Genomic DNA, 20,543 nt, shown 5'->3' with positions numbered 1-20,543 from the left:
AAAAACTCAGACTTACTACAATTAATTTCAACTGACCATATATTCCATTCTTCACCTCCAGTAATCACCATTTTTGGCAGCATAACAAGACGCATCAAAAAGACTAGTAATGTAAGAGAGCAGAAATGGACCGAGAATCAAGCCCTGTGGCACATCTACAATTAAACAGGCAGATGAAGAAACAATAATGCAAAAAAACTCTAACGTTGACATTAGAGAGAAGATTTTAATAATATTACTGGATGTAGACCAAATTGAATAAATAAAGATTTTGTGTTGATTCACTTAATATCTGCTGGTTTTTAACTGAAATGGTATGATTGTTTGGGATTTTTTACAATTGAATACATAACCGTGTCCTGTCTGCTCTATGCTTAAGGCAGTGTCAAACATCAAAGCCATAGGAAACACATAACCACTTTTAGAATAAGAGAGAGAGCGCCTGTAACCTGAGCTCTCATCATATTAGCCGGAGCAATGAGCGGGAAGCAAGTGTGAACAGCAGCTTGTCATCTTGAAAATTCATCACAGCATCTTCTCATTTCCAGCGGTGAGGCAGAGTGTGTGTTTATAGGTTTTTTCACAAGGAGATTTTACATTAAATGAATGCTTAAAATCAAATGATAGGAAATGGCCTCATATGTGCTGATCATATTTTTTCACAATCAGTGCAAATCAAATGTTCCTTTGCGTCTATTTGAAAAAATAGATATGCTGTTTTACACGATTACATTTTTTCTTAGTTAATACTTGTTTCTTTTATATTTTTTTGCCATTACTGCGAGTTGAATTAAGTTTAAATTAAGTTGTATTATTTTGATGCCTTTCATTTTCATGTTATTGTGACATCATTGTTTCCCAAACGCTCCGCTTTACATGTACATATGGATACACTCTGTGAAGCCCTTTAAAATGGCTGTTATGAAAGGTGCTATATAAATAAAGTTATTGTTATTATTATTAACAAATGAATGAGTGAATGCTGTTGTCAGCGTGTTAGACACCAACTTGTCAGCTCCTTGAGTTCTCTTCTTCCTCCTCTTTGTTCTGACCTCCTTTTTTCGGGGGGTTACCTTCAGCACTCATACGTAATCCTCTCCAGCTGAGAGTCACATGTTCACCGTGGTAACCCTAACCCTGCTTCACAGGGATTTCTACAAATGTCATCAACATACCAGCTGCTGCTGATAACTGCCCCGCCGACAGGGGGTTAAAGGCGGATTTTCACAATGTCCATTTAAACCTGCAGGCGGCTCTTTTAATGTTTTAGTCCTGCTTTGTTTTAAGAATTTTATATCATGTCTTGGTTTCCAGCTGCAGATGTGAACTGAGGCTAATGACATTTTTACAGTTGAATAATTGGTGAGTGGCTGCAGTGTTATTGAGCAGATTATCATCTTCAGTTGAGTGTGTAAGACACTTGTTTAATGGCTAATGAATTCATCTTCCTGTTTTTGTCTGTTCTCTCATTAATTTAGGTTTCAGTTAAATGTTCCTGTAGAAGTTGAGATCTAATAGAAGTTAAGAAAAACCAAAACATTTCTAGAAAAGAAGTCTAAAACAATTTCTTCTCCCCTTTACCAGCCAAGTCACGGCTCTTGACACGCAGCTTGTTCAGCTGAGATTCGGCAGTGTCAGCTCGCTCCTCGGCCTCCTCCAGGTCGTGTTGCACCTTCCGAAATTTGGCCAAGTGGACGCTGGTTTGTTCCTCATGTGTCACAGAAAACAGAAATCGTGTTTGGAGGTGCGCGTCATGCCAACACTTCACACAGTATCCACGTTTGTTAACTCACCCCCTCCTCACACTGCCTCTTATAAACTTTCACTTTCAGCTGCAGATTGTTGACCAAATCCTGGAGTCTTGTCACGTTTTTCTTTTCCTCTTCACCCTTAGTAAAAAGTTTAAGTTTGGTTTTCACCTTCAAACTGGCAAATCAGAACTTATGACTCACTCGGTTTCACAGTAGGATAAAAAGCTTACCTGATAAGTGAGCTCTTTGATTTTCCTCTCATATTTGCGCAAACCTTTCGTGGCCTCGCTGCTGCGTTTTTGTTCAGCCTCTAGCTCATTTTCCAGCCCACGGATCTAAAAAATACAGTTAGAATGAATCACTTTTCATTCCTTTCTTCTCTTGAATGATTTTTGTCCTTTATGGTTTCATTCTAACCCTGTTTTCAAGTTTCTGGAGCTCCTTCTTCCCTCCCTTCAGAGCCAACTGCTCGGCTTCATCCAGCCGCTGCTGCAGGTCTTTCACTGTCACCTCCAGGTTCCTCTTCATCCTCTCCAGATGAGCACCGGTGTCCTGCTCTTTCTTCAGCTCCTCCGCCATCATAGCAGCCTGTGTGCAAAACAGGAACTCACTGTGAAATTGAATGTACACAACCTCAAGGTCCAGTGGTTACTCATTTAAATAGCGATAAACAGGATTGTGGGGTAGACTCACGTCCGTGATGGCTTTGTTGGCCTTCTCGTCAGCATTCCTCGCCTCCTGGACAGTGTCCTCCATCTCTGACTGCAGCTGAGCTAAATCACTCTCCATCTTCTTTTTAGCATTGAGGAGGCTGGTGTTCTGATCAATTCAATATATGACATGTTCATTTAAATTTGAAGTAGATAAGTACAAAAGGTCAAATATTGAGGTAAAGCACAAATTTCATAATCCATGTTTTATTATACTGAAAGATCACAATTAGATTTACATGCATATTAGTTTCTCACTAATGATGTAAAATACAATTTCGGGTTTTACAACTGTAAACGTCTTATCCTAGTTTAAAAAATCTATAGAAACTCTTCTGTTAATGGTGTTATTGAAACCTGATTTTCTACGAGCCAAATTCACAAGTGCATTCTCAACTGCAGTTTTTAGAATAATCTACACCCTGGATTGTAAGAGAAAGTCGTGATGACAGGATGAGATCATGTCTATTGTTTTGATGGACAGGTGTTGACTTGATGACACTGAACAACAGCTGCAGGTAAAAGGAAACGAAAACAAACACTGACTATTTACATGGTCAAAAACCGCTCAAAACAGCCACTGTCTGATCCATGATGTGTATGAGATATGTTTTTTAAATGACTTCAAAAAACAGTTCATCCAACAGATCATCTATGTCATTAATAAACACAAAATTCAATGGTTTGTATATGGATGTGCGTCTCATATTGTTTGGTTGATACTTCAAATATTGTCTTTGCTAAATAAAAAAGTATCTAGAAAATGTTTTTTGCGTCTATTTGAATATTGCAAATAATAGAACCATTTCATTTGGTACATTTTGTTGCCATGGTAATACCACCATAGGATAGTATTTGCTAAAAGTAAACTACTAGCAAAATGTACTTTGTCGTTGCTGGTTCATTTTAATTCAATTTTATTACAGAAATAAGTACTTTCGGACTTATTTCTGACAATTTTTGACGGTCTGTGATGGATTCTCCAGTACGCAGGAGCCCTTTTATCTGCTGTCCTCTCTTGAATAACAATATATACAGTCTATGTCTCCTAACCTGTGAGTTCAGCAGCTGAATCCTCTCACTGGTGTCGATCAGTTCCTGCTCCGCCAGCTTGCGACATCTCTCAGATTGCTCCAGCGCCGCCCGGATCTCCTCGTTCTCTGCCATCACCAGATTGTTGCGTCGCTCTCCAATCGCAAGTTGCTCCTTTAGGTCCTCCTGACAGTGGAGGGCTTCGTCCAGGTGGACCTGGGTGTCCTGAAATGACATACCGGAAGAGTGTGAGGATTCAAAAGTCAAACATCGGCATAGTATATCGTCCCCGTCCCCCCCTCGTCCCCCCCCAACACATTCACACACCTTCAGCTGAGTCTGCAGGTTCCTCAGTTGTTTGGTGGCCTCGGCTGCCTGTCGGTTGGCGTGAGCCAGTTGGATCTCCATCTCATTCAGATCGGCCTCTATTTTCTTCTTCACGCGGATGGCATCGTTCCTGCTGCGCGTCTCGGCGTCCAGCGTGCTCTGCAGAGTGTCCATGGTCCTCTGGTGATTCCTCTTGAGCTGGTCAATTTCTTCCTCCTTCTCCGCCACCTTTCTGGTCACTTCTGACTTGATCTGGTTCAGCTCCAGTTGGAGATGAAGGATTTTTGCCTCTTCGTGCTCCAGGGAAGACTACACGGAGAGACATAAACACTTTAGTCTGCGGTTATTGTTTTGATATCGGAGGTTTATTGCCTTACTGTATGTGGACATTGTACAAACCTCAACTTCCTCCAGAGCTGCTTGGGTGTCTCTCTTCTCCTGTTCAGCTTGTTTTGCAACTTTCTCCAGCTCATGGATAGCTTTTGCAGATTGTCCAACTTGCTCTGTGATATCTGATATCTCCTCTAAAAATGTAAAGAACGACACATTAGAACAGTCACCAGCTTCTCAAAAACCAAACAAATGATTAGTTTTCTTACGTTGAAGGTTTTTATTCTCTCTTTTAATGGTTTCCAGGTGATCCAGGGCTTCGTCATATGAGTTTTTCAGCTTGAAGAGTTCTGTGCTCAGAAGTCTTGACTCTCTCTGGGAAACTTCCAGATCTGACTGATTCTCCTCGTATTTCTGTTTCCATTCAGCCAGAACCTAATGATAAAGGAAAAGAACGTGAAATCAGTTTAGCTTAAACACAATGCAAATAAGGACATATTTCTGGGGTTAATGGTAAAACCAAGACACACCTTGTCAAAGCTCCTCTGTTTCTTGTCCAAAGCGACGTTGGCTGCATTCGACCTTTCGATCTCGACCATGAGATCCTCGACCTCGGCCTGGAGACGCTGCTTCGTTTTGTCCAGTGATGTGCATTTGACATTTGCTACCTCTGTCATCTCCTCAGACTCCTGCAGCCGCTGGGCCAACTTCTTCCTTTCAACCGAAGACAAATTACGTTGACGCATTAGAAACCAATTAGCACAGAGTTTAAAATATGTCACACAGCTCCTACTTGGCCTCCTCCAGCTCTTCCGTGCGTTGGATGGCGTCTGTCTCGTATTTGGTTCTCCACTGGGCCACGTCGCTGTTGGCCTTGGACAGGTAGCGCTGCAGCTCAGCTTTCGCCTCCTGTTCTTCCTCGTACTGCTCTCTCATCAGCTCGCAGTCGTGACGGCAGGAATGCAGACCGTGAGCCAAGGCATTTTTTGCCTGATGAAAGCAAAAAAATATAAATATACTAGGGCTGGGCAAGTTAACTCGTTTTAATCGAGTTAACTCCAGTGATGAGTTAACTCGATTAATTATTTTATCTTGCATTAACTCAGGTTTGATTATTCATTGTTTTATTGTGAAAGTCAGGCTTTTATTTTGTGAAAGTCTGTTGCTGACTGCTGCGGAACCGGAAAAAGAAAATAATTGGCGGATAAACAACCATGGATAAGGGTACGGAGCTTTTACATGGCCATTTTCATTTTAAAGTTCTTCCAGACGGCGGAGTCGACAGAACCAAAGTAATTTGTAGCCACTGTCAAGGTGAAATTTCTTATCACCGGAGTACTTTCAGTCTAAAATATCACCTAAATGCAAAACACACAGTTGATATCAGCAAATCATTCAACGAAACAGCGAGCGGAGCGAGGCTTCGGCAGACTACGTTAGACGCAGGGAGGAGTATACATTTTTCATAATGAAGAGGATAACATTAATGCCCTGGCAGTGGCATTGACCTTTAATTTTGTATTTGCTTTGATAACATTGTTAAGTTGAGATTTACACTGAATATTTTATTTAACTGCTACTGTATTAAATGCTGATGTTAAAAGTGTTTGCACAACTAATGTTATGGCACTTTTGTTCATATGGCAGAACATTGAAAATAAAATTGCGCTATACACTACTTTTTAATTCATTATTGGATTTTGCGTATACAAATGCGATTAATCGTGATTAATCAGGGAAATCATGCGATTAATCCGATTAAAACAGCCCTAAAATATACGTAATGTAAACAGCCTTAGTTAAGACGTTGCAAATTTAGGGTTTGTCTACTGTTTACAAGCCGCATAACTATGCAATCGATTATGCTGTTTTCTTTATAAATTCGAAGAAGTGTTCGATTGCGCCAGACAAGGATGAGACAACTGCTTGTTAGTAAACATGAATGAAACAACTGCAAAATTTAAAATATTCAAAGAAATCCAATTTTTCTGGATGTTTTGGATGTTTTCTGGAAAAAATAGAAAATAAACGTTGATTCTTTTCTGTGGTCATAGCCCAAAGAGTTAACGATACCAGTGACTGAATCAGCAACTGTTGAAATTCTGCGAGGCCCATCGAGTTATCAGTCTCTTAAGTGGTTTTATAAAAAGCAGATCAAAGCAGGAATCGTGGTTGGCCTGTGCAGTCATTCATGATGTGTGTGTGGGTTCCCCCGTCGTGGTTGTTAGAACTGTTCAAGTAATCTTGACTTTCTCAGATGTCTGCACCTTGGCCTTTAAAATCCTGGTGGACATTTGTCACTACTTACTGATATAGACCAAAAGATAGGTTCAACACAAATAACTAATTAAGCCCAATGTAGAATTTAAATCTTTGTTATGATTGAAATAACCTGCTTTATTGTTCGTTTCACACCTTAATTTCTTCGTCCAAAAGTCTCTTTAACTCTTCGATTTGTTGACTGCCCACAGTTTTCACTCTGCTCAGCTGCGTCAGAGTCGTCTCTTTCTCTTCCAGCAGACGTGTCAAATCACCTGATCAAGAATCAAGAAAACAACAGTTTTTGATCTTCAATCTTCTTCTGTATCTTTTCCTTGTGTTTCTATGATCAGATTTCTACCGTTTTCCGTTTGTAGACGTGCACTGAGTGTGGTGAAGTCGCTCAGAGATCTCTGGGCTTCATCTGCTCTGGTCTTGTGTTCGTTCATTTGGTCTTCAAAGCTCCTGCACAGTTTCTCCAGGTTAGCCTGAAATATGGAGCACAGGTTGCCAGGAGCTAAATGAAAACATAGACACATGTGCACAGTGCCTCCCTGCAGGAACTCTTTTACCTTGTTTTTCAGAACAGTGACGTGGACGTTGCACAAACCTCAACTTCCTCCAGAGCTGCTTGGGTGTCTCTCTTCTCCTGTTCAGCTTGTTTTGCAACTTTCTCCAGCTCATGGATAGCTTTCGCAGATTGTCCAACTTGCTCTGTGATATCTGATATCTCCTCTAAAAATGTAAAGAACGACACATTAGTTGTGAAAAGAACAGTCACCAGCTTCTCAAAAACCAAACAAATTATTAGTTTTCTTACGTTGAAGGTTTTTATTCTCTCTTTTAATGGTTTCCAGGTGATCCAGGGCTTCGTCATTTGAGTTTTTCAGCTTGAAGAGTTCTGTGCTCAGAAGTCTTGCCTCTCTCTGGGAAACTTCCAGATCTGACTGATTCTCCTCGTATTTCTGTTTCCATTCAGCCAGAACCTAATGATGAAGGAAAAAGAACGTGAAATCAGTTTAGCTTAAACACAATGCAAATTAGGACATATTTCTGGGGTTAATGGTAAAACCAAGACACACCTTGTCAAAGCTCCTCTGTTTCTTGTCCAAAGCGACGTTGGCTGCATTCGACCTTTCGATCTCGACCATGAGATCCTCGACCTCGGCCTGGAGACGCTGCTTCGTTTTGTCCAGTGATGTGCATTTGACATTTGCTACCTCTGTCATCTCCTCAGACTCCTGCAGCCGCTGGGCCAACTTCTTCCTTTCAACCAAAGACAAATTACGTTGACGCATTAGAAACCAATTAGCACAGAGTTTAAAATATGTCACACAGCTCCTACTTGGCCTCCTCCAGCTCTTCTGTGCATTGGATGGCGTCTGTCTCGTATTTGGTTCTCCACAGGGCTACGTCGCTGTTGGCCTTGGACAGGTAGCGCTGCAGCTCAGCCTTCGCCTCCTGTTCTTCCTCGTACTGCTCTCTCAGCAACTCGCAGTCGTGACGGCAGGAATGCAAACCGTGGGCCAAAGCATTTTTTGCCTGATGAAAGCAAAAAAATATAAATATATATAGTGTAAACAGCCTTAGTTAAGAGGTTAGAAATTGAGGGTTTGTTTACTGTTGACAAGCCGGATTTCACATTTCCGGACCTTAAACGTCCTGCTTGACAATAAACCCAAACACAACTACGATTCTATGATAAATGTGACGTGTGTGTTAAGCCAGGGAGTTGTCCGGCTGACGGTGGCTCGTTAGAGCACTGACGGCATGTGTGCACGGTCACATACGGTTATAACGAGCTTTCAAAACGGCGCTAGCGGGCTAGCCACCATGCTAACTGCGGTGGTAACAGAGCAAAAACCCGCCGTCACGACTTTAATTCCACTTCTATCATGACACTGTTTCTATAATACCGCCAGGTTAGAAGCAAACACTGGATAGTAGTAGTTAGTGTCGGGAGTCCCTGCTGACTGTGTGTGGAAGCTAGCTGGGAGGGGAGCTAGCTGCTTGTAGCTTCAAGCTACACGGAGCTTCAAGCTGTGGAATCAGCAACACAGTTCTGAAACAAGACCGGGGAACCGCTGCGCTAAGAAACGATTACATCAGCATTTTGACCCGCTGGGTGTCACTTTATTTAGTTCTGTTAGTTGCCATGGTTCAGTGTGTGGGAGGCGAGCCACAGAGGTAAACAGACACATGTGGACTTCTTCTTCCCAAATGGGGTAGGCTTCTCTGAGCTCGTCTTCCGTTGCGCCACCTATGGGTTTGGCGGTGAATTTTTTTCGACGTACAGTGGTCGGAGAGGTAAAAATCAAAAAGACTCTTCGCCCTCCGTGGAGCCCTCTCCGAGAAACGGAAACGTAGAAGCATACTGGAGCCTTAAGAGTAAACCAAAACAGTAAATCCATACTGGGATTCTGAAACTGAAGGAGCTATGAAATTCAGCCTTCGTTAATTATTCTTCAAAAATTATTCTTATCATGTTTAAAACAGATAAACAGTAACGGATGTCAAATACATTGCAAATGTATTTGGATTGGTAATTTGGATATTATGTATTACTTTTCTTCAGGGACAAATGCACATAAATTGATTGAAATAGACCAAAAGATAAGTTCAACACAAATAACTAATTAAGCCCAATGTAGGATTTAAATCATTGTTATGATTGAAATAACCTGCTTTATTGTTTGTTTCACTCCTTCATTTCTTCGTCCAAAAGTCTCTTTAACTCTTCGATTTGTTGACTGCCCACAGTTTTCACTCTGCTCAGCTGCGTCAGAGTCGTCTCTTTCTGTTCCAGCAGACGTGTAAGATCAGTATCTTTTTATTGTGTTTCTATGATCAGATTTCTACCGTTTTCCGTTTGTAGACGAGCACTGAGCGTGGTGAAGTCACTCAGAGATCTCTGGGCTTCATCTGCTCTGGTCTTGTGTTCATTCATTTGGTGTTCAAAGCTCCTGCACAGTTTCTCCAGGTTAGCCTGAAATATGGAGCACAGGTTGCCAGAAGCTTAATGAAAACATAGACACATGTGCAAAGTGCCTCCCTGCAGGAACTCTTGTACCTTGTTTTTCAGAACAGTCTCCACGTTGCACGCCATGTCATCGATCTCCATCTTCAGCTCACTTTTCTCCTTCTCCAGTTTCTGCTTGACTCTCTGCAGGTTGTCTATCTGGTCGCTGAGCTCGGCCCCGCTGTCCGCCTGCTTCTTGCGCAAAGTTGCAGCGATGGACTCATGCTGCAGGGTGGACTCTTCCAGGTCAAGACGCAGTCTGTGAAACTCGGCGTCGTGCTTCTTGTTCAGCTCGGCCTGGCTGGCGGTGGCTCCTCCGGCCTCCTGAAATATTGTACTCAAGTAAAAGTACCTTTACTTTGATGAAATTTTACTTAAGTACAAGTAAAAGTACCCATCTAAAAATCTACTCAAGTAAAAGTAAAAAGTAGTCAATTTAAAATGTACTTTAAGTAAAAGCTACTTAGTTACTTCCAACAACTTGATGGGGGCCGCTCCTATACAGTGCAACAATTACAAGGGGTCATAAATCCAATCCAAAAACAGTTATTTTTAATTAAAGGAGAATCTTTACAAATATAAGTGCAATGACATTCAACATGTCAAACATTAAACATTTAACATGTCCACACAACATTTAAGAACTTTTGGGAGGACATGTCAAGACATGAACCACATGACAGCTAAAATAAAAAGTTAAAATGCCGCTGTCCCACTGTATATTTAAACTTTTGGTTAAACTTTAGTCCACCTTTAGAGCACTAGTCTACAAACTGCTTGCTGAGATGTGGCCACGGGTTTTCTTCATCTGCTTTAAACTGGCAGAAAGTTCGATGCTTCCGCTTGTTGCTCGTCCGCAATATCATCATTCTCTAGCGCTCGTGACATTGACTCCATCATCCACTCTATGCAGCATCTTCCACCAGTGTTGAGCAAGTTCACACCTCTCATGAACTATAGTTCCAAGTTCAGTTAATACAATTAAACATGAATAGTTCACGTTCATGGTTCCCCATTTAAATTCTGAACTAGTTCATAGTTCAGTTCATATCATAGTTTTAAGGTGGAAAGTGAGAATGAAAGAATTAACTTGTTTTTTAAAGAAAACTTTATCCATCACTACCCCTTGCCTTAAACTGTACTTCATATGTATCAATTACTAAAATAATTTTTTTTTTTTATTTTGTTTTATTATTGCTAATTTTCCCTGTTTATTTATTCATACCCTGCAAACAAAAGGCACAACAAATCAAAGTTTTGATACATTTATTTTGAAATGCTTTCTTTTATTTTGAAAAGGCACTTCCTGAATAATACGGAGAAGATCGCTACTGGCAGGAGCATCTATGGGCAGGAGTGCCTCGCGCACAACATTTTCTACCACTGCAGTGAGAATTGCCTTGCGCCTTGAACTATGTTTTTTTTTTTTACTCAGTAACGGATGTAATTTCCAATGTAGCGAAGTACAATACTTCAGTCCAAATCTACTTAAGTAAAATTACCCATTTCAAAAACTACTCAAAAAATTACAAAGTACACAAAAAACTACTCAATTACAGTAACGTGAGTAAATGTAATTCATTACTTTACACCTCTGTATAAACCTCACTAAACAGGTTTGTTACCAGTGCTGACGTATGCACTTGCATGTCTCCTTTCCTAGCAGTCCTCACTGTAAGTTTAATGGAGTGCTCTCTAATCTTCACATCATGTATGTTTGTGTGTGTGTTTGTGTTTCCGTTCCATTTAAGTCCTTACTTGACAGTTTTTTTTCGATTGCATGAACACTAAACACAAAAGTATGACACAATTATCAAGACCTTAAACTCAAGGAGCAAAACATGGGCCCAGATCTGCACCACTGTACACAGTACTCTAATCACTGAGAATAAGAATTGCTGATAACCTAAAGTCTTTTAGGTTAGCAGCAGCAGTGTGTAACTGGTTCCAACAGAATTAAGTCATATGAAACTTGTGTGTTTCATAGGGCAACAAAATATTTTTTATACATCAGTGTATAGGTTTTACAAGAGTGTTTCATTTTGCAAATGATCTCAGATGTTCTGGTAATTGAGTGTAGTGTTTTGAAAAACCGGGCCCTGTATGTGGAGTGCTCTCTCCTCCTCACATTCTGTGTGTTATGTTTGTGCGTGTGTGTGTGTGTGTGTTTGTGTGCGTGCGTGCCTGTGTGAGAGAGTGTGTGATTACTTTCCATGGAATTCCTTACTGGAAGTGTCCCTATTTAGACATGTCCCTTGGGCTGGATAACGATACAAGTGGGAATTGGCTTTCTCATATTTCGGCCAAGTTCGTTCAAAACGAGTTGTACAACATCATCGTCTGATCAGACAGCACTTTACCATTCCTCTCAGTATTGGCTGTGATCGAGCGTCATTGGAAATCCATCAGTGTGCGTCAGTTCTGTGGAACCTGGGACACACACACCTCTCCCCTGCAGGTTCCTCCGTCCTGCCCCCACCTGAGCCGTCATGGATCTAATGGAGGAGGATTACGTGAGCTGTGGAGTTGAAAACTGTAGCAAGCCAGACTTCTGGAGAAACTGCTCCAACCAAGACTGTCAGGAGGAGGAAACAATGGCTGAATTTATCGTGTTTGGTGGGTACAAAACAATGGTGATGATACTGTAGACGATTTAAAAATGATACAGCCAGCTACTGTTATTATTAGTAGTAATACAAATATAAAAAACAACTTCAACCTTATCTGAAAGACAGAAAATTCAAACATTTTCCTCTTGTAACTAATTAAACAATTTATTTAATTATTACAAAGAAAAACAGAGTTGAGATGATTTCACAGTGAATAAAAAGCAGCAGCTTAGCTTAGCATAAAGACAGGTTTATCCTCTTAGCCTGATTGTCAATAATCAATAAACAGATTCTCCTCCCAGCAGCTTTAAATATCACCAATTAAAACATTGTATATTGTTATATAAACACATGCACACAAGCATTTGAATAGATTTAAAATCACACCACAAATTTGTCAGGCCTGGACTGAAATGAGGACTCAGATGCAGAGGATAACACGTACCAGCACACTTTATTGAATTCAGATCCTCTATGAAGAGTGACAAACGATAGGGCTACGAAAAACTCACTTAATATATCTAAGACCTGGCAAGAATAACTTGTGGAAAGAAAAACTCCCTAATAAATTCAAAACACACACTAGAAAAGGAAAAAGGTTTCAAACATAAATCGCTCCCGAAGGATGACAAACAAAAGGCTAGATCAAGAAATCAAAAGCGCTCCCGAAGGAGGAAAATCAAACTAGGCCTAGGCTATGAAACGGGACAAAAGAAAAGGATCACCTAAACAGGAAGCTCAACAAACTAACTAAAACTCTAAAAATAAATCGCTCCAAAAGGGAGGAAGAAAAACAGATTACAAACAACACAATACGAAGCTAAACTAGAAAACTTTAACAAACGAAAAATCACTCTCAAGGAGGAAACAGAAAACAACTTAGGCTACGTGGCGTAGCAAACCTCTTAGGCAAAAAACGACAATGACTGTGGAAAAAGGGCTTAGGTGCACGGACAAGGACGAAACACTTTGGCACAAGACAAACGGGAGACGCAGACTATAAGCACATGAGGGTGAAGGGAACAGGTGGAAACAATCCGAGATCAGGGGAGACAATCAGACCGGTGACACATGAGGAAGGGCAAGTGACCTGAAACGAGAGGAGAGTTAGGATTTCAAAATAAAACAGGAAGTTACGAGACAAAAAGCCCAAGAGAAGACAAACCTCACTGCGGTGTGACAATATTAAACTGCCCAGTTGCTCCCGTCTGTTTCCAGTGAACATGATGAATTACCTTTGCAATATTTAACTGAAACTGTAAAAACAATCTGGAAAATGAATAAAAGTGATGGAGGAAAAGTGAGAGTTAATTACTAGTAAATATTTAGTGTATGTGTTTTCCAGATTCAGATATGCAGTACATTTTATTAAAATTAATTAGCAGAACTTGAAAGCTTCAGCAGAAGGATGCAAATGAATTTTCTAAGGAAGTTAAAGTTATAAATACCAGTAAAATATTCCTCCTGTCTTATATTGATATGATCACTGGGGCTGAAAATGTTGCTGAGCTATCGAGAAAACAATTAGAGGATATTTCTACCTGACTCCATCTTGTTTCTTATATTTTTATACTAGTCTTTCAGAGTAGTTTAGGAACTGAAAAAAAAACTGAAAAAAATATCTTCTTGTGCCAGTCATCATGAGAACTGATTATAACTGTGAACTTTTTTTTACCATTTTCCATTGTGGACTGAATATGTGTAAATTTGTGATTCTAATGAAAAACAATCATCAATATTTTTTTTTCTAGTGTGTGTGAATGGGATTTTCATTTCACTGATAATCTTCGGCCTTCTTGGAAACACACTGACTCTTCTGGTGGTTTGGCTTCACCCAAACATGAGAAGCACCGCCCACCTCTACCTGAGCAGCATGGCTGTTAGTGACCTGCTGATCCTCCTGCTGCTGGCTCTTGATCTATTGATGGTGCCCTCACATATATCCTTTAATACTTATATACTTATACAGATTTTAGTGTCAGTTCGCTGTGATTTGATCAGATACACGTGGTTTGGCTGAACGTGCACTAAACGGATTGTGTCTCTTCCAGGTCTGGACAGACTTGGACATAGGAGTCTTTGCCTGTAAGCTGATCATATTCCTCTCAGAGTGCTGCATCTTCTGCACCATCCTCCACATCACCTTTCTCTCCCTGGAGAGGTACCTGGTTGTTTGCCGTCCAATCACCTCCAAGATGCTGGTGACACATCGCAGAACCTGGGCTCTGATTGGCTGCCTCTGGCTGGGAGCGGCTCTCAGTGTAGCACCATTTTCTGTCATGATGGAAGTGGATCATAAGGGACAAGAGGATGCAATGGAAATATGCATATTATCACCATCCCCATTGTCCTCGGGCCTCGGGTTGGCCATATTAATTATCTACAACCTGTATGTCCTGGTACCCCTGTGCATCCTGGGACTGGTCTACATCCTGATTGGACGGACTTTGAGGCTCCGTCCACAAAGAAGCAGTAAAGACAATAGTCACCGACACGCAGTCAAGATGCTGGGTGAGAAACACAATCCAACACACACACCCATAGGTTCTGAATTCAGCTTTTACTAAACACAACTGACAAAGGCTGACGAACAGATTTAATACTTTGTCTTCCTCTCAGCTTGCACATCTGGAGCCAGAGTCGGAGCTGTATCATCCAATAGATAATCAAAACAAGATTTACCACAAAAAGAACTCAGTAGTTTTATAAGAACCACAAAAAATGAAAGAAACCATCGTTGAGAATATATCTGATGTGTTTTTTGACGTTTTAGTTTAGTCCATGTCCTGCCTGTTACCATCAAGGAGGCAGGCAAGGTGTAGGACCTGCAGCCAGCCACCAGGGGGCAATCAATCTGAATTGGCTTCACTTTTGGGGAGCAGTCATGTCGTCCATATTTATTTCCAGCTGTGGGTCAGTTTAGGGGCTGCATCACAGCGACACGAGTAGAAAGGCTCCTACAGATGCTTCCTTTCATACCAGAGAAAGCTCTGATGAGTGAATCCTTCCAGGTCCAACATGTCCCAGGACTTATTGCACTTTGGGGACAAACCTTATCAACTCAACTAACGGCTCACATGTTAAAAACCAAGGGGCATTGATCTTTCTGTAGTGTCCAGCTTTAGGACAGGACAAGCTTCTCCTCTGTGGACCAGACGGTCTCATTTAGTTTCAGCCTTCACAGTCTACCTGACTGAGGAAGGAGGTGGGTCGAGTAGATCGTGTCCTCTGAAGGTTGCAGCCCCTGAACTGAGACACAGCTCTCTTGTTTAACAGTGTGAGAAATGTATTCTCTCACCTGCAGATATTGATGATTCTCATGTCCACTTCCTGTGTCCTTCTCCTCATGTCCATCAGGAGTGATCTTCTTGGCCTTCGTCCTGTGCTGGCTGCCATACATCGTCGCTCTGACCATGAACTATGGTTCTTTGACAGCTGGTTCTAACAGTACACACAATTACATACTGACTGACACATTCCTTTATTTTTTCGTGTTTGCCTGGATCCTCTCCCGTCTCAGTGCTGCCATCAACCCTCTGGTGTACAACCTGATGTCCGCCAGGTACAGACAAGCTGTGCGTAGCCTCGTGCACACACACTGTCTCACACCGTCTCACTGACTGAGCACAACGCTCTCATCAGGATACTCCACAACCACTTTGTAAATATATAGGTACACGCAGTGGCGATTTTAGCCTGAAATTTCTGGTGGGGCAATTTTGTATGACGTCATGTCACCGTCACAAAAATAGAGGTAGCTGATTATTATAAGCAGTAGGCCTATATAGACCAGTAAGATATTATATGGGCTGCATTTTGAGTGCCAGCAGGCAGCAGAAATCCTATTTCAAATACATTTCACATGCTTTAGCACTCAGCCCGACACAAAGATGTTGCCTATAATACAGCATTAAAGTAAAATGATTGCAACAAAGTAAAAAGATTAGACAAATAACTTAGCTCAAATAACTTTTATTATTTATTAAACAAAACTTTGTACATATCTTTCAGCTAAAAAAAAAACAAGCTTTGACTCACCAATACCGATAACTTAAAAAGGAAGTTCTCGAGTGAAATAACTTCACATTCAATTAGATATCTTACGTGGGGGAGCTTATTCTCCAAACACACTCATCCTCATAAACTAACGCTTCTCTCTGCTGGGTGGCCCGGATCATGTGGCTTCATGTCGGGTCAATAACTCCGTAGGCTATGGTCCCGTTAGCATCGCTATTACTGCTGCTAGCTTGCCTGCGGGCTAGCCGAGCTAAGCTAACACCCAGTTACAGCAGGTACCGGAGCTCACACGTGTTCAGCCTCTATGCCAGGAGAACAAGCTGAACTTCAAAACGTATTATTCATCCGATGTGAGTGAACCTCTCCACAGACCCGGACGGTGTTCACTGACGGGTGTAGCCTGTAAGCTCAGGTGACGTCGAACCGGAGCGTCAGCCTGTTTCCGGGTGACGCTGACGCTGGAGTCGCGTAGCTTTCTGGGAAACGTCGTAGGGCCCATCTGCATAATCACCACTCTCCCATGTTAACTGAGGTCTGTGTGCTTGATGATTGGTTGGAGTTTTGGAAACGATTTCTTGTTATTTCTCTTTTTTGTTGTCTCTTTTCACTCTTATCTTTTGGTTAATAGTCTTTTATTCCAAGTTCCATATCCTCTAGGGTTAAGCTGAATATTCGGATGAAAATAGGATCAGGTCCAGATACTGAACTTTAACGAGCACGAAAAACCAATCCAAGTAAAATGTGTCCCTATCCGGACTCGTGATGAATGAAGAAGTCAACCGCTGCTGCGCACACAACACGATCTGGTAGTTGTCACAGCCGCTCTGTCCACAGGGATACTAACGTGTAACATCGTTATCTATGATCATGTGTCCTCAGCGTCCACTGGCCGGGTCAGCGTGCACCAAGCCCGGCCGGACGCTCACGGAACAAGCGCTCCTCTCTCCATAACTCACACACACACCCACACCACATAATTAACATTGTGTTTTACTTTGTGTAGATATTAAAAATAGAGCACTCACCTCCCCTACCAAAAACAAAAAGTACTACAAGTATTAAAAAAGCCCTGTGATGAGTCAGACACACAACATCACACCGTTTAAATGTAACCTTTTTTTTATAGTTGAGTATGAAAACTCATTGAGTTGAGTATGTTTATGAAAACCTGCATTTGACTTAATACTTCTTAATACTACATGTGTTGTGTTTATGTTGTTTCACTGGAGTTTATAGAAAACGTGTTCTGAACAGTTATCTCACTCTTGTGATCGGAAGCTCAATTCTAAGGCTGTGCTGTAAAGAGTTTTCTAATAAACAATAAAAAAAGAAACTTCTGTTTTAAGCCCTGCCCACTTCCGGGTAGGGATATGAATAATTTTCCTATGTCTCTTTTCTCTGATGGATATTCTGTGTTTAGGATGATTATTGGTGTAGCCATGTTGTTGCTGTACTCTTGAGACTTAACCTACAGGTTTGGATCATAGCTTTAGTTTTAACTCTTCATTTAATTTACTAACTCAGTTTACTGTGGGATAATGTGATTTCACAATGCACTAATAAATAGATTGAAATATGTTTTTATGTTGTGTTTTTTATTAGACTATGTACAATTTCTATCTGTTTTTGGGTGGATGACATGACGCAAGATTTTTCTGTAATTTAGTGTGAATGTTTATTAAGATGCATTTAACCACTTAAACAACACATGGATGTGATGCATATTATGGTACTTTGTTTTAAACTTATGATTTTGTATGAGATATCTGTTATGTTTTGATGATATTTTAAGGTGAATACGCAAAATGTCCTGCGGTGTGACCGTAACATAGGTGAAGCATTAAACTTACATATAAACAAAATAAACCAGAAATATCTGGAGTAGGTAATAACTGCCTTGGCATTATATTGTATATAATGACTCTATTAATATTAGGTTTTAATATGCACAAAACTAATATATTAGTATTTACAGCAAATTAACTTTCGCAACACAAATGCTGTCCTGTGGCGTGACATGGAAAATCAGATTTTTGAAATGGCAGTTACATGGACAACTATAGAGGCCCTTAGTTTATTCCACTACCAGGAAGCCCCCCAGATGTTGGAATGTACTGTGTATGTTGAAAGGTGACTGTTAACCTCTGAATAATTTCATAAATTTCACTCTTTCTGTCAGACAATGAATGTGTCATTTTTTGAGAGTGTAAAATTTGGTGCAATGATTTTTTTTAAATTTAATTAAACATATTAAGGTTAAACTGTGTTATTATGCAGTTAGCCTAAAAGCTAAGGTCAGTCTTGTAAAGCAATGACTCAAAATGGCCACAAGGATGAAAATGTCCTGTGGTGTGACGGCCCGTCACACCACAATGAAATTATACAAAAAAATCCACAGAACACTAGCAGTTTAAAAAAATTCAGCATTTGAACATTATAATTTCATACAACTGTAATCCTCATCAGAACTTTATTAAAAAAATACTGTTTCACCCTTATTTGTCAACTACCCTTTTTCCTTAGTCGTGCAAACAGGGTTTAAGCAACAGAGTTGAACAATCAAACAACACAGGATGATACCAATCAAGGACAAAACTATGTCTTATTTGACTTTACGCCGTCGACCCAGCCCAAGATGCAGTGTGCAGGCGTCCCTCGACCATGACTGGAGCTGCTTGCGACATGTTGGAGAAGAGTTGTCGTGAATAAAACACAGAGACTGAATCGCAGTGCAAGAGTCAGTTTATTACAAAAACTGTATCACTATTTATAAACTTCACTAAACAGGCTTGTATATATATGGAGTGCTCTCTAATCTTCACATCATGTACAGTATGTGTGTGTGTGTGTGTGTGTGTTTCCTTTCCGTGGAAGTCCTTACTGGAAGTGTCCCTACTTAGACATGTCCTTTGGGCTGGATAACGATACAAGTGGGAATTGTCTTTCTCATATTTCAGCCAAGTACGTTCAAAACGAGTTGTACAACATCATCGTCTGATCAGACAGCACTTTACCATTCCTCTCAGTATTGGCTGTGATCGAGCGTCATAGGAAAGCCATCAGTGTGCGTCAGTTCTGTGGAACCTGGGACACACACACCTCTCCCCTGCAGGTTCCTCCGTCCTGCCCCCACCTGAGCCGTCATGGATCTAATGGAGGAGGGAAACGTGAGTTGTGGAGTTAAAAATTGTAGCACGCCAGACTTATGGAGAAACTGCTCCAACCAAGACTGTCAGGAGGAGGAAACAATGTCTAGATTGATCTTCCTTGGTGGGTACAAAACAATGGTGATGATACTGTAGACGATTTTAAAATTATACAGCCAGCTACTGTTAGATATTATTATTATTAGTTAAAAAAAACAACTTCAACATTTATATGAAGGACAGAAAATTCAAACGTTTTTCTCTTATAACTAATTAAACAATTTATTTAATTATTACGAAGAAAAACTGGGAGTTGAGATGATTCTACAGTAAATACAAAGCAGCTGCTTAGCTTAGCTTAGCATAAAGATAGGTTTATACTCTTAGCCTGATTCTGTCAATATTCAAAAAAACAGATCCTCCTCCCAGTCCCTTTAAATATCACCAATTAAAACGTAATATGTTGTTTTATAAACACATGCACACAAGCATTTGCATAGATTTACAATCACACCACAAATTAAACTGCCTATTTTCCCCCGTCTGTTTCCAGTGAATATGACGAATTACCTCTGCAATATTTTAACTGAAACTGTAAAAACAATCTGGAAATGAATACAAGCTCTGGAGGAAAGGTTGGAGTTAATGAATAGTAAAAATATATATGTATGTGTGTTTTCCAGATTTAGATATGCAGTACATTTTATTAAAATTAATCTACAGAACTTGGGGAGAAAGCTTCAGCAGAATGATGCAAATTAATTTTCTAAGGAAGTTAAATTTATAAAAAACAGTAAAATATTCCTCTCTTCTTATATTGATATGATCGCTAGGGCTGAAAATGTAGCTGAGCTACGGAGAAAACATTTAGAGGATATTTCTACCTGACTCCATGTTGTTTCTTATATTTTTATAGTAGTCTCTCATCGTAGATTAGTCCCAGGACTAACAAAAGTGCAATAGACGAGTGATCAGAATCAGAATCAGAATCAAAGAATCAGAATTCTTTTATTTGCCAGGTTTGTTTGCACATACAGGAAATTGCCTTGGTGTCATTGGTGCACTGAACATAGAACAACAATATAAAAAACAACAATATATAACAAAATAGAATAAAATAGAATAAAATATATACAGTAACAGAGTTATGGGCACGTGCTGTGCTAAGGCGCAGAGATTGGTGATAGTGCCAATAATATATAAGTTATAAATTAAAAATTATGTGCAGGGGGGGGTGGAGCAGAGTCAGTGTGATGCAGAGTCAGTGTGATGCAGGGGGCTTGTTTGTGAGCCCCACTGCGACAGGGAAAAAACTGTTCAGGTGGAGTGAGGTTTTAGTCCTG

The 20,543-nt window shown here is 40.5% G+C and overlaps 2 protein-coding genes across 2 annotated transcripts; one reads left to right on the top strand and one right to left on the bottom strand.

The window, feature by feature from the left end:
* Positions 1–1,011: 1,011 nt before the first annotated feature.
* On the bottom strand, positions 1,012–11,919 carry LOC133022901 (myosin heavy chain, skeletal muscle-like). Its single transcript, XM_061089806.1, has 16 exons — positions 11,908–11,919; positions 9,480–9,752; positions 6,771–6,897; positions 6,566–6,684; positions 4,944–5,140; positions 4,681–4,864; positions 4,420–4,585; positions 4,220–4,344; positions 3,821–4,129; positions 3,515–3,718; positions 2,445–2,570; positions 2,169–2,339; positions 1,982–2,086; positions 1,794–1,889; positions 1,582–1,708; positions 1,012–1,052 (listed from the first exon to the last, which is right to left on the bottom strand). Exons 1-16 carry the CDS (start codon positions 11,917–11,919, stop codon positions 1,012–1,014), a joined length of 2,382 nt encoding a protein of 793 aa, XP_060945789.1.
* Positions 11,918–17,514, top strand: LOC133022900 (growth hormone secretagogue receptor type 1-like). The gene is made up of 5 exons (XM_061089805.1): positions 11,918–12,044; positions 13,819–13,964; positions 14,089–14,548; positions 15,395–15,599; positions 17,475–17,514. Exons 1-5 carry the CDS (start codon positions 11,918–11,920, stop codon positions 17,512–17,514), a joined length of 978 nt encoding a protein of 325 aa, XP_060945788.1.
* The last annotated feature ends 3,029 nt before the right edge of the window (positions 17,515–20,543 follow it).

This window comes from Limanda limanda, chromosome 17, assembly GCF_963576545.1.
Source record: "Limanda limanda chromosome 17, fLimLim1.1, whole genome shotgun sequence".
In the NCBI taxonomy this organism is placed as follows: Eukaryota; Metazoa; Chordata; class Actinopteri; order Pleuronectiformes; family Pleuronectidae; genus Limanda; species Limanda limanda.
This window is presented reverse-complemented; position numbering and strand designations above follow the sequence as displayed.

Excerpts from the sequence above, each read along its gene's own strand:
- LOC133022900 (XM_061089805.1), top strand. The coding sequence starts at position 11,918 with ATGGATCTAATGGAGGAGGATTACGTGAGCTGTGGAGTTGAAAACTGT. Across the intron at positions 13,965-14,088 it reads TGGCTCTTGATCTATTGATG|GTCTGGACAGACTTGGACAT; the intron begins GTGCCCTCACAT and ends TGTCTCTTCCAG. Across the intron at positions 14,549-15,394 it reads ACACGCAGTCAAGATGCTGG|GAGTGATCTTCTTGGCCTTC; the intron begins GTGAGAAACACA and ends CATGTCCATCAG.
- LOC133022901 (XM_061089806.1), bottom strand. Across the intron at positions 2,571-3,514 it reads TTCAGCTGCTGAACTCACAG|AACACCAGCCTCCTCAATGC; the intron begins GTTAGGAGACAT and ends TGAATTGATCAG. Across the intron at positions 1,709-1,793 it reads AGAGGCAGTGTGAGGAGGGG|GAACAAACCAGCGTCCACTT; the intron begins GTGAGTTAACAA and ends GTGACACATGAG.